Below are 15,350 nucleotides of genomic sequence, written 5' to 3'. Positions count from 1 at the left end.
AAAAACTAGGAACACATTAAAATACTCACACCTTTGCTGGAGGCTCTGTCCTCAAAGGTTCTTCACATTACTGCGCTGGGAAAGACCTCCGGGCTGGACTGAAAGAGGCCGTAGTTTACAGAAGGGAGCTGGGAAAATATGCACCACCTGGGAGCCATCTCCCACACATGCAGAACAGCAGAGACTGAGGGCTGTGACTGAGGGCAGCTACACTACCGACGGGTGATCGCTGTGGCACCACAGTCTGTGTGTCTGGACTCTATCCTTTAAGCAGGGCCACTTGAATTATACAAAATTATGCGATAGGTTTGAGTAAACTGAGTGAAGAAAAGTCACATTATGCAGTGTAACAAGGGGACGTTTTCGGACAGCACTACTGAATTATTTTTAGATTTTAAAACAGGATAGGTTTGTCTGGGAGGGCATTTTCCAATCGTTGATACCCAGGTGATCATGCACACACAGCCGACAGCTGAAAGGTGAACAGCTTTCTCTTCGAAGCGCTATGCAGTACCTTGACCAGTGTGGGCAAAAAACATGTTTTGGTTAAAACTTTACAAATTTCGCAGGTGATGAATTAGGACACAAGTAGCAGCCTGTAGTAAGTCCGGTGGCGCTATCAGTCCGCTAAGAAGCAGTCAGTCAGCTTGTCTCATACGGGGGCGGGGGGCGAAGCCCAGTCCTATGGAGAGGTATGTGGAGTGCTAGAGGGCCCCCAACATTACCTAGTACTGCTGCCCCAAGGTGGCCTAGAGGAGCGGAGGGAAGTGAGCGCAGGAGCCACGGTGGAGCGCTTGTGCCTCGAAGCATAGCTCTGGGTGCTCTCTGCGCTGTGCGCTGAGAAGCCCCCAGGCTGGGGTGCAGGGAGATAGGCGACCCCTCCCCCGCCCATGTTCCTGATTGACGCCAGGTGCTGTCAGGGGGGCTGAGGCTGCCCCGCAGCATTTCTAGGAGATGAGAGTGTTGATAAGATCTAAGTGTAAACAAGCATTTGCAATGCAACGGGTCTCGCGTTTGCTCGAGTTGCACCTATTAGCGTTGTAAACTCCAAACAGGACTTTTCTTGGCCAATAAACTTAAAATAAAAAGTGAAACAGTTTCACATAAGCTACCCGATTCAAAGCGCCGCTGTGAGCGCGAAGGAGAGACCCAAAAGGGAAAAGGAGTTCCCTCGGGGTCAAAGTTACGGCATAAGTGATATTATCCGTGTTACAGGGTCGATGGCCAAGGTGGTAACACAACCGCCACAAGGAGGGACAAGCGTAAAGCATTTGCCAAAGATTTTTAAAAGGCAAGCCAATGAAGGAGTGATAGAGATGGGCGCGCTTAAAAGCTCAGATACTACCAATACGTCGGAAAAGCAGCGCTTGCGCGCTGCTACGCTCGATCTAAAAAGTGTGTTTCTGAAATATGTGGAGGCTTGAACGTGAATGCTTCACATTATATGACTGCGCTGAGAAGTACTTATAAAAAATGATAGTTTTAAACATGAAACATTAGAGTTGTCTTGTAAACCGTGCAGTGCCCAGGTTATTAGAGAGCAGCATTATATTCCGACAGTGTTTTACAGCTGTTCTAAACTTCTTTATCTGGAGTTTGGGTTTTTAACAATACAATGTGGCTGTTTACTTTTTTTGTGGCACACACGACCAATCATGTGCTTAGCTCCTCGAAATCCATGACCGTCGCTGCAAAGCGCTTCCCTTCAGCTTGCAAGTGACACCCCGAGAGTGATAACGCCTAAAAACAGGTCATCAATCCACAGCGCCTGTGAGCTGGTAGGAGGCACCCCAAAGAAAGAGTAATAACGCCTCGACAGTGACCATCACTAACAAAGCGCTGTTCTTGACCGGACAGAGAGTGATACCGCCTAAAAACAGCTCATCAATCCATAGCGCCTCCTATGAGCTGGCAGAAGGCATCCCAACAAAGAGTAATAGCGCCTCGACAGTGACCATCACTACAAAGCGCTGTCCTTGGCCTGACCAGAGAATGATAGCGCCTAAAAACAGCTCATCAATCCATAGCGCCTCCTATGAGCTGGCAGAAGGCATCCCAACAAAGAGTAATAGCGCCTCGACAGTGACCATGACTACAAAGCGCTGTCCTTGACTTGACAGAGAGTGATAGCGCCTGTAGACCGGCGGACCTCGATGCGGCCCTGGACTGGAACTCACGCCTTCTTGGAGGAGGCGTCGGGCGTGGCAGGACACCCGCTGCCAGGGGTGGAAGAGACAAGGGTGGCCCTGGGGGCTGTGGGAGGGAGGGAGCATCCGTGATATAGGAGGGGCCGGACACAGGACATATATACTGCACCTCTGGCCTGACCCACTACTCCAAGTATGAACTTACACCTGACTGCGCGCTTCTACCAACTCTAGCGCCTGGTTCGCCAAAGACCCCGTCCTAAGGAAATCAGAGGAGTGTCAGCGCCTTGAAGCCTCTCCTCGGGAGCCCTGGTCCATCAGAGGTACACCAGTGCTGGGAGTGGGATTAAAAAGTGCGGGTGCTCGCTGTCCTTGAGTGCCCGAGCAGCTGAGGGACCGACAGAGGGAGTCACTAGCGACAGATCCCGACAGAGCCAGAGGAACTTACGATAGATGCCGACAGCGCCAACAGCATCAAATAAACTCACGACAGATACCGATAGTATAAAAGAAACAGGATAGATCGCCAGAGCCTTAGAGAAATTACTAGGCGCACCAACAGCAGTTGACACGCCTCCCGACAGATGCCTACAGCAGCAGTCGAGCATCACGACAGATCACGATAGCAGCAGTCGAGCCTCGCGACAGATCACGATAGCAGCAGTCGAGCCTCGCGACAGATCACGATACCTACAGTCGAACCTCACGACAGATACCGAGAGCAGCAGTCGAGCCTCGCGACAGGAGCCGCGACAGAAAGCCCCCTGGGTGTGGGTGCAAAGGCCGTGCCCTCAGGAGCCGTCATGCCAGCGTCCCTCGCCGGGGTGAGGTGCCTGGTGACCGGGGCCGGGGGCTTCCTGGGGCAGAAGATAGTGCAGATGCTGCTGGAGGAAGAGGAGGGCCTGGCCGAGCTCCGCATGATGGACCTGGCCTTCAGCCCGACCCTGCTGAGGGTCTGTGACAGTAAGTGACCTTTCACCTGTCCCTCATAGGCCAAATGTGCTTCTCTGTGTCTGCAATTGTTTAGTGTAGCGCTTTGTGCATACGGCATGACTCCTAGGCGCTTCCCGTCATCTGCAGCGGTATGCCAGCGGCAGTGGGGGTTCTATTGCAGCGCTTGGTTGAAATGAGGTGTTTCGGGTTATCGAGGCGCGCTCTGCAGCCCGGGGACAGTTCTCACGGCAAGCGCTTGAAGGGAAGATGATCATTCAAGGAATGATTGAGGGCAAGGGCATAACACAGGCCCCTGCAGCCTCACCGGCGCTTTGGGCCCCAGCGCCGTAGGCCCTTCTCACAAACCTGTCAGAGGGCCCTAATGTAAGATGTGGGCGACTCAGGGGCCCCTCTTCACATTCTGCGTGGGGGCCCTCACTGACCGAGGGTCCCTTGTGTGCTAGGAATAGTGTGTATGTGAGGATTGAGGTCCCTGTGAGAGCTGCGGGGTCACTGGTGTAGTAGGAATGGAGTGTTTCTGTGAGGACTGAGGTCACTGTGAGAGCTGAAGGGTCACTGGCGTACTAAGAATGGGGTGTTTCTGTGAGGACTGAGGTCACTGTGAGAGCTGAAGGGTCACTGGTGTAGTAGGAATGGAGTGTTTCTGTGAGGACTGCGGTGCACAGTGAGTGCTGCAGGGTCACTGGGGTAGTAGGAATGGAATGTTTCTGTGAGGACTAAGGTTACTATGAGAGCTGAAGGGTCACTGGTGTAGTAGGAATGGAGTGTTTCTGTGAGGACTGAGTTACATTGTGAGAGCTGCAGGGTCACTGGGGTAGAAGGAAAAGAGTGTTTCTGTGAGGACTGAGGTCACTGTGAGAGCTGAAGGGTTACTGGCGTAGTAAGAATGGAGTGTTTCTGTGAGGACTGAGGTCACTGTGAGAGCTGAAGGGTCACTTGTGTAGTAGGAATGGAGTGTTTCTGTGAGGACTGAGTTCACTGTGAGAGCTGCAGGGTCACTGGTGTAGTAATAATAGAGTGTTTCTGTGAGGACTGAGGTCACTGTGAGAGCTGAAGGGTCACTGGCATAGTAAGAATGGAGTGTTTCTGTGAGGACTGAGGTCACTGTGAGAGCTGAAGGGTCACTGGTGTAGTAGGAATGGAGTTTTTCTGTGAGGACTGAGTTCACTGTGAGAGCTGCAGGGTCACTGGTGTAGTAAGAATAGAGTGTTTCTGTGAGGACTGCGGTCACTGTGAGAGCTGAAGGGTCACTGCTGTAGTATGAATGGAGTGTTTCTGTGAGGAGTGAGGTCACTGTGAGAGCTGAAGGGTCACTGGTGTAGTAGGAATAGAGTGTTTCTGTGAGGACTGCTGTCACTGTGAGAGCTGAAGGGTCACTGGTGTAGTATGAATGGAGTGTTTCTGTGAGGACTGCGGTCACTGTGAGAGCTGCAGGGTCCCTATGTAGTAGGAATGGAGTGTTTCTGTGAGGACTGAGGTGCACGTTGAGAGCTTCAGGGTCACTGGGGTAGTATGAATGGAGTGTTTCTGTGAGGACTGAGGTCACTGTGAGAGCTGAAGGGTCACTGGTGTAGTAAGAATGGAGTGTTTCTGTGAGGACTGAGGACACGGTGACAGCTGCAGGGTCACTGTGGTAGTAGGAATGGAGTGTATCTGTGAGGACTGAGTTCACTGTGAGAGCTGCAGGGTCACTGGTGTAGTAATAATAGAGTGTTTCTGTGAGGACTGAGGTCACTGTGAGAGCTGAAGGGTCACTGGCATAGTAAGAATGGAGTGTTTCTGTGAGGACTGAGGTCACTGTGAGAGCTGAAGGGTCACTGGTGTAGTAGGAATGGAGTTTTTCTGTGAGGACTGAGTTCACTGTGAGAGCTGCAGGGTCACTGGTGTAGTAAGAATAGAGTGTTTCTGTGAGGACTGCGGTCACTGTGAGAGCTGAAGGGTCACTGCTGTAGTATGAATGGAGTGTTTCTGTGAGGAGTGAGGTCACTGTGAGAGCTGAAGGGTCACTGGTGTAGTAGGAATAGAGTGTTTCTGTGAGGACTGCTGTCACTGTGAGAGCTGAAGGGTCACTGGTGTAGTATGAATGGAGTGTTTCTGTGAGGACTGCGGTCACTGTGAGAGCTGCAGGGTCCCTATGTAGTAGGAATGGAGTGTTTCTGTGAGGACTGAGGTGCACGTTGAGAGCTTCAGGGTCACTGGGGTAGTATGAATGGAGTGTTTCTGTGAGGACTGAGGTCACTGTGAGAGCTGAGGGGTCACTGGTGTAGTAAGAATGGAGTGTTTCTGTGAGGACTGAGGACACGGTGACAGCTGCAGGGTCACTGTGGTAGTAGGAATGGAGTGTATCTGTGAGGACTGAGTTCACTGTGAGAGCTGCAGGGTCACTGGTGTAGTAATAATAGAGTGTTTCTGTGAGGACTGAGGTCACTGTGAGAGCTGAAGGGTCACTGGCATAGTAAGAATGGAGTGTTTCTGTGAGGACTGAGGTCACTGTGAGAGCTGAAGGGTCACTGGTGTAGTAGGAATGGAGTTTTTCTGTGAGGACTGAGTTCACTGTGAGAGCTGCAGGGTCACTGGCATAGTAAGAATGGAGTGTTTCTGTGAGGACTCCGGTCACTGTGAGAGCTGAAGGGTCACTGGTGTAGTATGAAGGGAGTGTTTCTGTGAGGAGTGAGGTCACTGTGAGTGATGCAGGGTCACTGGTGTAGTAGGAATAGAGTGTTTCTGTGAGGACTGAGGTCACTGTGAGAGCTGAAGGGTCACTGGTGTAGTATGAATGGAGTGTTTCTGTGAGGACTGCTGTCACTGTGAGAGCTTCAGGGTCACTGGTGTAGTATGAATGGAGTGTTTCTGTGAGGAGTGAGGTCACTATGAGAGCTGAAGGGTCACTGGTGTAGTAGGAATGGCGTGTTTCTGTGAGGACTGAGGTCACTGTGAGAGCTGCAGGGCAGGTCACTGGTGTAGTAGGAATGGCGTGCTTCTGTGAGGACTGAGGTCATTGTGAGAGCTGAAGGGTCACTGGTGTAGTATGAATGGAGTGTTTCTGTGAGGACTGCTGTCACTGTGAGAGCTGCAGGGCAGGTCACTGGTGTAGTATGAATGGAGTGTTTCTGTGAGGTCACTATGAGAGCTGAAGGGTTACTGGTGTAGTAGGAATGGAGTGTTTCTGTGAGGACTGAGGTCACTGTGAGAGATGTAGCGTTAACAGTGTAGTAGGCATGCATTGTTTCTGTGAGGACTGAGTTACATTGTGAGAGCTGCAGTGGGGCTTCCCGATGAACTATGGAATAGAATGTGGTTGTCAGGAGTGATCCCACAACTCCTGTCCAATCAGTCTTGTAGGGGGGAGGATCAGCGTGTGGGCGGAGCCAAAGCCTCTTTCTCAGTAGTGCTTCTCAAAGCTCTTGTTCTGTTGGTCTCACAAAGCTGATGGGACAGCAAACGTGCCAGGCCTAAAATTCAAGGCCTTGAGGAAATGTGCCCCCATCACCCCCTCCCTGACTGGACTCCACTGCTTTCTCCTTCCAGCAGCACCATCTACACCAGTGCAGGCACACCTGCCCATTACCTAACAAGTTCACCGAGTGTGGTGGATCTCCCATGAAGAAGTGGAAAGCAAGCATTGGCAATGCCAATAGGTCACGCCTATGTGAGAGCTGTTGTCTTTGCTGATGTCCTTTAGCCATGTTGTACAGCTGCGCGGGTGCTATTCAGCTTAAATAAAAGTTAGTGGTGGGGATAGAGAAGAGTGGCGCAGAGAGGTGGGGAGGAGAGTGGTGTAGGGTGGAGTGACGTGGAGTAGAGTGGAGTTCGAAGGAGTAGAGTTAAACGCGGCAGAGTGGAGTGACATAGGGGCTAGAGTGACGTAGAGTGGAGTAGAAAGGAGTGGCCTTCAGTAGGGTGGCATAGAGTAGTGTAGAGTGGTGTAGGATAGAGTAGCATAGACTGGGGGTGTACAGTAGAGTGGCATAGAGAAGAGTGGTGCAGAGAGGTGGGGAGTAGAGTTGTGTAGGGTGGAGCGACGTGGAGTAGAGTGGTGTTCGAAGGAGTAGAGTTAAACGCGGCAGAGTGGAGTGACATAGGGGCTAGAGTGACGTAGAGTGGAGTAGAAAGGAGTGGCCTTCAGTAGGGTGGCATAGAGTAGTGTAGAGTGGTGTAGGATAGAGTAGCATAGACTGGGGGTGTACAGTAGAGTGGCATAGAGAAGAGTGGTGCAGAGAGGTGGGGAGTAGAGTTGTGTAGGGTGGAGCGACGTGGAGTAGAGTGGAGTTCGGAGGAGTAGAGTTAAACGCAGCAGAGTGGAGTGACATAGAGGCTAGAGTGATGTGGAGTAGAAAGGAGTGGCCTTCAGTAGGGTGGCATAGAGTAGAGTGGTGTAGGATAGAGTAGCATAGACTGGGGGTGTACAGTAGAGTGGCATAGAGAGGACTGGCACCGAATGGAATTGAATAGACTGGCATAGACTAGAGTGACATACACTAAAGTGGTGTAAAGTGACAGAGTGACGTAGGGTAGAGTGGTGTTGAGTCACACAGAGAGGAGTGGCGTAGAATGGCATAGATTAGAATGGCATAGAGTGACGTAGCATGGAATGGAGTGGCGTAGAGTAGAGTCACATGGAGTGATATAGAGTGGAGGGGTATAGAGTGGCATAGAGGAAAGTGTGTGGAGCATAGTGACACAGAGTGGAGTGGCGTAGAGCACCATGGAGTGGCATAGAGTGGGTTGGCGTAGAGTGGCACACAGTGGAGTGGCGTAGAGTGGAGTGGCATGGAAAGGAGTGCCATAGAGTGGTGTACAGTAGAGTGGCATAGAGTAAAGTGTGTGGAGCATAGTGACACAGAGTGGAGTGGCGTAGAGCACCATGGAGTGGCATAGAGTGGGTTGGCGTAGAGTGGCACACAGTGGAGTGGCGTAGAGTGGAGTGGCATGGAAAGGAGTGCCATAGAGTGGTGTACAGTAGAGTGGCATAGAGCTGTGTAAATCAGATTGTTATAGAGAGGAGCGGTGTAGAGTATATTGATGTAGAGTAGAGTGGTGTAGAGTAGTGCAGAGTACAGTGCAGTGTGAAAGAATGGAGTGGTGTAGAGTAGAATGGAATAGAGTAGAGTGGCATAGAATAGAGTAGAGTGGCACAGGGTGACATAGAGTGGAGTGTGACAGAGTGCCACAGTGCGGCATTCTGTGCAGTGGAGTGGCATAGAGTAGAGTAGAGTGGCATAGAGTGAGTGGAGAGGAGGACAGTGGCCCAGAGTGGAGTGGCAAAGGATAGACGGAATGGCACAGGGTGGCATGGAGTGGAGTGTGACAGAGTGCCACAGTGCGGCATTCTGTGCAGTGGAGTGGCATAGACTAAAGTAGAGTGACATGGAGTGGAGTGCAGTGGAGTGGTGTAGAGTGCCTTAGAGAATCGTGGAGTGGCATAGAATGGAGTGGCATTGAATGATGTGGCGTTGAGTAGAACAACGTACAGTGGCGTAGAGTGCAGTGGTGTAGAGTGGAGCAGAGGGAGAGGCACAGAGTGGAGTGGTGTAGAATGGAATGGCGTAGATTGAAGTGGCGTTGAGTAGTGCAGTGTAGAGAAGAGTGGCGTAGAGTGGAGTGGGGTAGAGTGGCGTAGAGTGGAGTGGCGTAGAGTGGAGTGGGGTAGAGTGGCATAGAGTGGCGTAGAGTGGAGTGGGGTAGAGTGGCGTACAGTGGAGTGGGGTAGAGTGCAGTGACATAGTACAAAGTCCTTCTTGGAGTAATAAATCCTAAACCCTCTTCCCAGGAGCTCCCTCGTCAATCCCAGCATCACCAGGGGGTGCCGCCCCTCGCGCACCATATTCCAAGGAAAAAAGCTTCTTATTGTTGATTATTTTGTTGCCCTTTTTGAATCTTCTTGGTCTATATAAGGAAAAACATGCATTTTGCACTGGTGGGAAGATGAGCCGGTACATCCAATGGTGGGAGGAGCTCATACATGTACTGGTGGGAGGAGCTGATACATGTAATGGTGGGAGCAGCCAATGCACTCACTGGCGGAGGAGCTGATACATGCATTGGGGGAGGAGCTGATGCATGCACTGGGGGAGGAGCTGATACATGTATTGGGAGAGGAGCTGATGCATGCACTGGGGGAGGAACTGATATGTGCACTGGTGGAAGCAGATGATAAATGCACTGGTGAGAGGAGCTGATACATGCACTAGTGGAGAAGCTGATACATGCACTGTGGGAGAACTCATACATGCACAGGTGGGAGGGGCTGATACATGCACTAGGGGAGAAGTTGATACATGCACTGGTTGGAGGAGCTTATACATGTACTGGAGATGAGCTGATATATGCACTGGAGATGGGTTGATACATGCACTGGTGGGAGGAGCTGATACATGCATTGGTGGGTGGAACTGATACATGCACAGAAGAGGAGCTGATACATGCACTGGTGGGAGGACCTAATACATGTACTGGTGGGAGGAGCTGAAACATGCACTGGTGGGAGAGGAGCTGATACATGCACTGGTGGGACGGTCACTCGATACATGGATTAGTGGAGGAGCTGATACATGCACAGGTGGGAGAGGCTGATATATTCACTGGTGGGGGAGCTAATCATGCACTGGAGATGAACTGATACATGCACTGGGGGAGGAGCTGATACATGCACTGGTGGGAAGAACTGATACGTGCACTGGTGGAAGGAGCTGATACATGCACTGGTGGGAGAGGCTGATATATGCACTGGTGGGGGAGCTAATCATGCACTGGAGATGAACTGATACATGCACTGGTGGAAGGAGCTGATACATGCACTGGTGGGAGGAGATGATACGTGCACTGGTGGGAGGAGCTGATACGTGCACTGGTGGGAGGAGCTGATACGTGTACTGGTGGGAGGATCTGATACATGCATTGGTGGGAGGAGCTGATACATGCACTGGTGGGAGGAGCTGATACGTGCACTGGTGGGACGGTCACTCAATACATGGATTAGTGGAGGAGCTGATACATGCACAGGTGGGAGAGGCTGATATATTCACTGGTGGGGGAGCTAATCATGCACTGGAGATGAACTGATACATGCACTGGTGGAGGAGCTGATACATGCACTGGTGGGAAGAACTGATACATGCACTGGTGGAGGAGCTGATACATGCACTGGTGGGAGGAGCTGATACATGCACTGGTGGGAGGAGCTGATACATGCACTGGTGGGAAGAACTGATACATGCACTTGTGGAGGAGCTGATACATGCACTGGTGGGGGGAGCTGATACTTGCTATGGTGCTGGTAGTTGTGTGGATGTTTGTTTGTTTAGGTTCTTGAGGGCAAGTGCTGTTGGCATCCATGTGATAGTGCACTAGGTGGTGTTCCATCTCTGTGTGTTATATTCAGGGGCAATTTGAATTATGCGGCAGGAGAGGGCCAAATTATGCAGCAGAATTTTATGCACCAAGAAACTGCACAGTTTTTTTAGTATTAGTTCATTTTTTCATAGTTTTTAAACTTGGTAACACTCTTTGGTCAGTGGTTGCACTTCATTAGAACCAGTTTGACTCCCAAATGTAGCAATGAGCACCAGACAGGTGACCAGTCCAGCTCTGCGAGAGGTCTTTCACTGCGCGGCACCTAGTGTTGTCGCACTTTTAGTAACTATTTAACCGGTTAGCCTAGAAACAATTTTTTTTCTGTGAAAATCTGCATATTATGCGGCAGATAATTGACGTGGCAAATATGGCAAATCTATAGTTATGCCAAAATCAGTGCAGTCCCTCGATCGCGTGATTCCAGTGGGCCTGCTCCTACTGTGTCTACGGCGCACTGCTGGGGTCCGGTGGTGTCGCCAGGTACACCACTAATGTTATGTCACGCTTGGCTCTGGTGTGACACACCTCGTGGTTATTTATATATGTTGTGTGAAGTATTCCACTCCTGTCATGCTCTGCTGCCTTGTGTTAGATTGTCATATGTTTTGCATGCTCTTCTGTGTCATGATGTGTTGTGCTATTCTGTAGAATTTTCTATTTTGTTCTACTTGTAGGAAGTCTGTGTAGTGTTGTAATATTTGGTAGGTGATGTCATACAGTGCTTTCCTATGACTGGAGAATTTGTGTAGTTAATTTCTTCAAGGTACAAAGCACAGTAGTACTACACTGGAGGGAGACACTGAGGGCCTCATTTACAAGGAACAGGCGCATTGGCTCCCATGTGGCAGTTTCCTCGCATCACGCTGCGCCCCCTAATGGCAACACAGTAGCGCTGTATTTAGCGCACAGCGCACCATAGCGGTTGTTAGCACAACTGCATCAACATGTTTGGTGCAGTCGTGGCGCTTTGCTGGACTAGCGTCAATAATGTGGATGCAAGTCCAGCACAGCACTGAAAAGAGCCTAGCATCAGTCTGATGCCTGCCCTGGTCAGGCACAAAAAATTGACGCTAGAACGGCACAATGAAATCTTGTAGATTTCACTGCGCCATTTATTTGGGCCTCCCTGTGGGGGAATTCCTCTCTTGCATACATTATACCTGGCGCAGGTATAATGTGGAGTAAGGGTTTGCAAACTGGCACAATGGTGGCATTTCGCTAGTTTGTAAATACAGCGCGGGTGGGGTAATGTTTTGCACAGTCATAGCGTAAAAAAAAATGATTCTATGGCAGTGCCAGGGGCTTGTGAATGAGCCCCTGAGTCTGGTTAGGGTGATCTTTCTCTCTGGAGTATTGTTTAGCAATGCTGATACTTGTTCATGGGTGACTAGGATGTCTGGAGGCGCTGAATCTGGTTACTAAAGATCTCTCTCTCCGGAGCATGGCCTAGTAGCATTTGTACTTGTTGATAGATGAGAAGGATGTGTCTGGAGCCACTGAATCATGCTAGTGAAGATCTCACTCTTCAGGTAATGTTTGTCCTTGTTGATGGATGAGTAGGATGTCTGGAGTCACTGAGGGGGTCAATATGACACCGGCGGTAGGTGTAAAGGTGGCGGCAGTACTGCCAACAGGCTGGCGGTACATACTGCCACATTATGACATTGGCTGCAACTAACCCACCAATTTACCATCCCTACCGCCATGGTGATAGCATCCGCTGGGCCGAAGATATCAATCGCCAGCCTGGCGGCCGCTATAGTACCGCCATGGGTATTATAAGCCAGCCTACCGCTATGGTTTTCGTGGGGTTAGCAACACCACGAAAATCATGGGGGTAGGCCCTACCACTGACAGGGAATTGCTTCCCTGACACTGGTAGGAGGCTCACTTACCCCCTCATACACTCCCCAGACACTCCCCACCCTCCCTCCCTCCATGCTCACCCCTTCCAATCCCCTCATAAACGCACACACCCGCAGACACGCACCACGCATACACCCACTCACTCACACTTGCATACACGCATTCATGCATGCATATACCCAGTCCTGCTTGCACACATCCGTACACACATTCACACTGACATGCAGACACGCACTCACATTACCATTCATACACGCATTCTCACACATGCATACACCCACGCGAACAACCCTACACACACAGACGCATTCACGCACACACTCACACATTCATCCACACAACCCCACACACACAACACCCCCCACCCCCTCCACTTATCTTCCTCCAGCTGGTCTTCTGTCAGGGAACGGGACGGGGCGCTGCTACCACCAGCAGTGCCCGCCAGCAGAACACCGCCAGGCTGTATCATATGCCATGATACGGCTGGCGGCGGTCTACTGGCGCGGCAGTGCTGGTTGTAGCCGTGTCACCTTACCACCATCAGCCAGTATGGCCACGGCAAGATTTTTACCCTTCTTGTGGCAGAAGTCCGGCTGTGGTCATAATCTGGCAGACGGATGGTAGCCGCGGTGGTGGTATTTTGGCGGCCATCACCGCGGCGGTAGGTGGATTTTACCGCCAATGTCATAATGAGGGCCTAAGTCTGGTTAGCGAAGATCTCTCTCTCCAGAGTAGTGTTTAGTAATGTTTGTACTAGCTTGTAGCTGACTGGGATGTGTCTGATGCAGACAGTACTCTTTGTCGGGTATTACCTGTAAGGAGGTGTGTGCTGCAGGACATCACTATGTATTTCCTGCACCTGGGGCGCGTGCTGTGCTATCTGCCTGACCCTTGGAGACTGTTATATCATATGTTGTCCTTGTGTGGCTGTGGTATGGTGTAGATAATGACTGTACTGTGGTGTGTCATTTGATGTGCTAGGCTTAGTCAAGCTGTCGTAATATGTTGTGCTATTTGCTAAGCTGTGTTGTGCTATCTGTGTTATCTGTCAACATAACATGACACAGCCTGTGCTGCCCTCGTTCATGCACATTGCTTGTCTCTGCATGCTCCTCCTCAGTGAGGCACACCTGGGGTTGTCTAGGAATGCACTTCCTCAGTGAGGCACACCTGGTGTTGTCTATGCATGCACCTCCTGAGTGAGGCACACCTGGGGGTGTCTAGGAATGCACTTCCTCAGTGAGGCACACCTGGTGTTGTCTATGCATGCACCTCCTCAGTGCGGCACACCTGGGGTTGTCTAGGAATGCACCTCCTCAGTGAGGCACACCTGGTGTTGTCTATGCATGCACCTCCTCAGTGAGGCACACCAGGGGTTGTCTATGCATGCACCTAATTAGTGAGGCAAACCTGGGGTTGTCTAAGCAGGCACCTCCTCAGTGAGGCACACCTGGGGTTGTCTATGCATGCACCTACTTAGTCAGCCCACCTGGGGATGGGCATGCAAGCCCCTCCTGAGTGAGGCACACCTGGGGTTGTCTATGCATGCACCTTCTCAGTGAGACACACCTGGGTTTGTCCATGCATGCCCCTCCTGAGTGAGGCACAACTGGGGTTGTCTATGCATTCACCTTCTCAGTGAGGAACACCTGGTGTTGTCTTCATGTGCTTCTCCTCAGTGAGGCACACCTGGTGTTGTCTAAGCACGCGCCTTACCAATAAGACACACCTGGGGTTGTCTATGTGTGTGCCTCCTCAGTGAGGCACACCTGTGGCTGTCTCTTCATGCGCCTCCTCATTGAGGCACACCTGGGGTTGTCTCTGCATGCGCCTTCTTAGTGAGGCACACCTGGGGTTGTCTCTTCATGCTGCTCCTCAGTGAGGTACACCTGGGTTTGTCTAGGCATGCGCCTCATCATTGAGGTACACCCGGATTTGTCTAGGCATGCGCCTCCTCAGTGAGGTTTACCTAGGGTTGTCTAGGCATGCGCCTCCTCAGTGAGGTATACCTGGGGTTGTCTATGCATGTGCCTCCTCAGTGAGGCACAGCTTAGGTTGTCTCTGCATGCACCTCCTGAGTGAGGAACACCTGGGGTTGTCCATGCATTCACCTCTTCATTGAGGCACATCTTAGGTTGTCTTTACTATGCGCCTCCTGAGTGAGGCACACCGGGGGTTGTCTCTTCATGCACCTCCTCATTGAGGCACACCTGGGGTTGTCTATGCAGGCACCACCTCAGTGAGGCACACCTGGGGTTGTCTATGCATGCGTCTCATCAGTAAGGCACACCTGGGGCTGTCCATGCATGCGTCTCATCAGTGAGGCACACCTGGGGCTGTCCATGCATGCATCTCATCCGTGAGGCACACCTGGGGCTGTCCATGCATGCCCCTTCTCAGTGAGACACACTTAGGGTTCTCTCTGCATGTGTCTCCGCAGTCAGGCACACCTGGGTTTGTCCATGCATGCGCCTCCTGAGTGAGGCACACCTGGGGTTTGTCCATTCATGCCCCTCCTGAGTGAGGCACACCTGGGATTGTCCATGCATCACCCTCCTGAGTGAGGGACACCTGGGGTTGCCCATGCATGCCCCTTCTCAGTGAGACACACCTAGGGTTGTCTCTGCACGCGTCTCATCAGTGAGGCACACCTGGGGTGTCCATGCATGCGCCTCCTGACTGAAGCACACCTGGGACTATCCATGCATGCGTCTCATCAGTGAGGCACACCTAGGATTGTCCATGCATGCACCTTCTCAGTAAGGCACACCTGGGGTTGTCCATGCATGCCCCTCATCAGTGAGGCACACCTGGGGCTGTCCATGCATGCGTCTCATCAATGAGGCACACCTGGGGTTGTCCATGCATGCGTCTCATCAGTGAGGCACACCTGGGGTTGTCTCTTCATGCACCTCCTCATTGAGGCACACCTGGGGTTGTCTATGCATGCACCTCATCAGTGAGGCACTCCTAGGGTTGTCTCCGAATGCACCTCCTGAGTGAGGTACACCTGGGGTTGTCCATGCATGC

At 51.5% G+C, this 15,350-nt stretch overlaps 1 protein-coding gene across 1 annotated transcript in view; it reads left to right on the top strand.

Annotated features, from left to right (window-relative positions):
• The first annotated feature begins 2,334 nt into the window (after positions 1-2,334).
• HSD3B1 (hydroxy-delta-5-steroid dehydrogenase, 3 beta- and steroid delta-isomerase 1) overlaps positions 2,335-15,350 on the top strand; it is a 37,247-nt gene continuing 24,231 nt past the window's right edge. The window contains exon 1 of the mRNA XM_069202991.1: positions 2,335-3,110. Within this exon, the coding sequence (XP_069059092.1) occupies positions 2,951-3,110 (160 nt within the window). The 5' untranslated portion in view covers positions 2,335-2,950. The remainder of the gene's footprint in view (positions 3,111-15,350) is intronic.

This window comes from Pleurodeles waltl, chromosome 8 (assembly GCF_031143425.1).
Source record: "Pleurodeles waltl isolate 20211129_DDA chromosome 8, aPleWal1.hap1.20221129, whole genome shotgun sequence".
In the NCBI taxonomy this organism is placed as follows: Eukaryota; Metazoa; Chordata; class Amphibia; order Caudata; family Salamandridae; genus Pleurodeles; species Pleurodeles waltl.
This window is presented reverse-complemented; position numbering and strand designations above follow the sequence as displayed.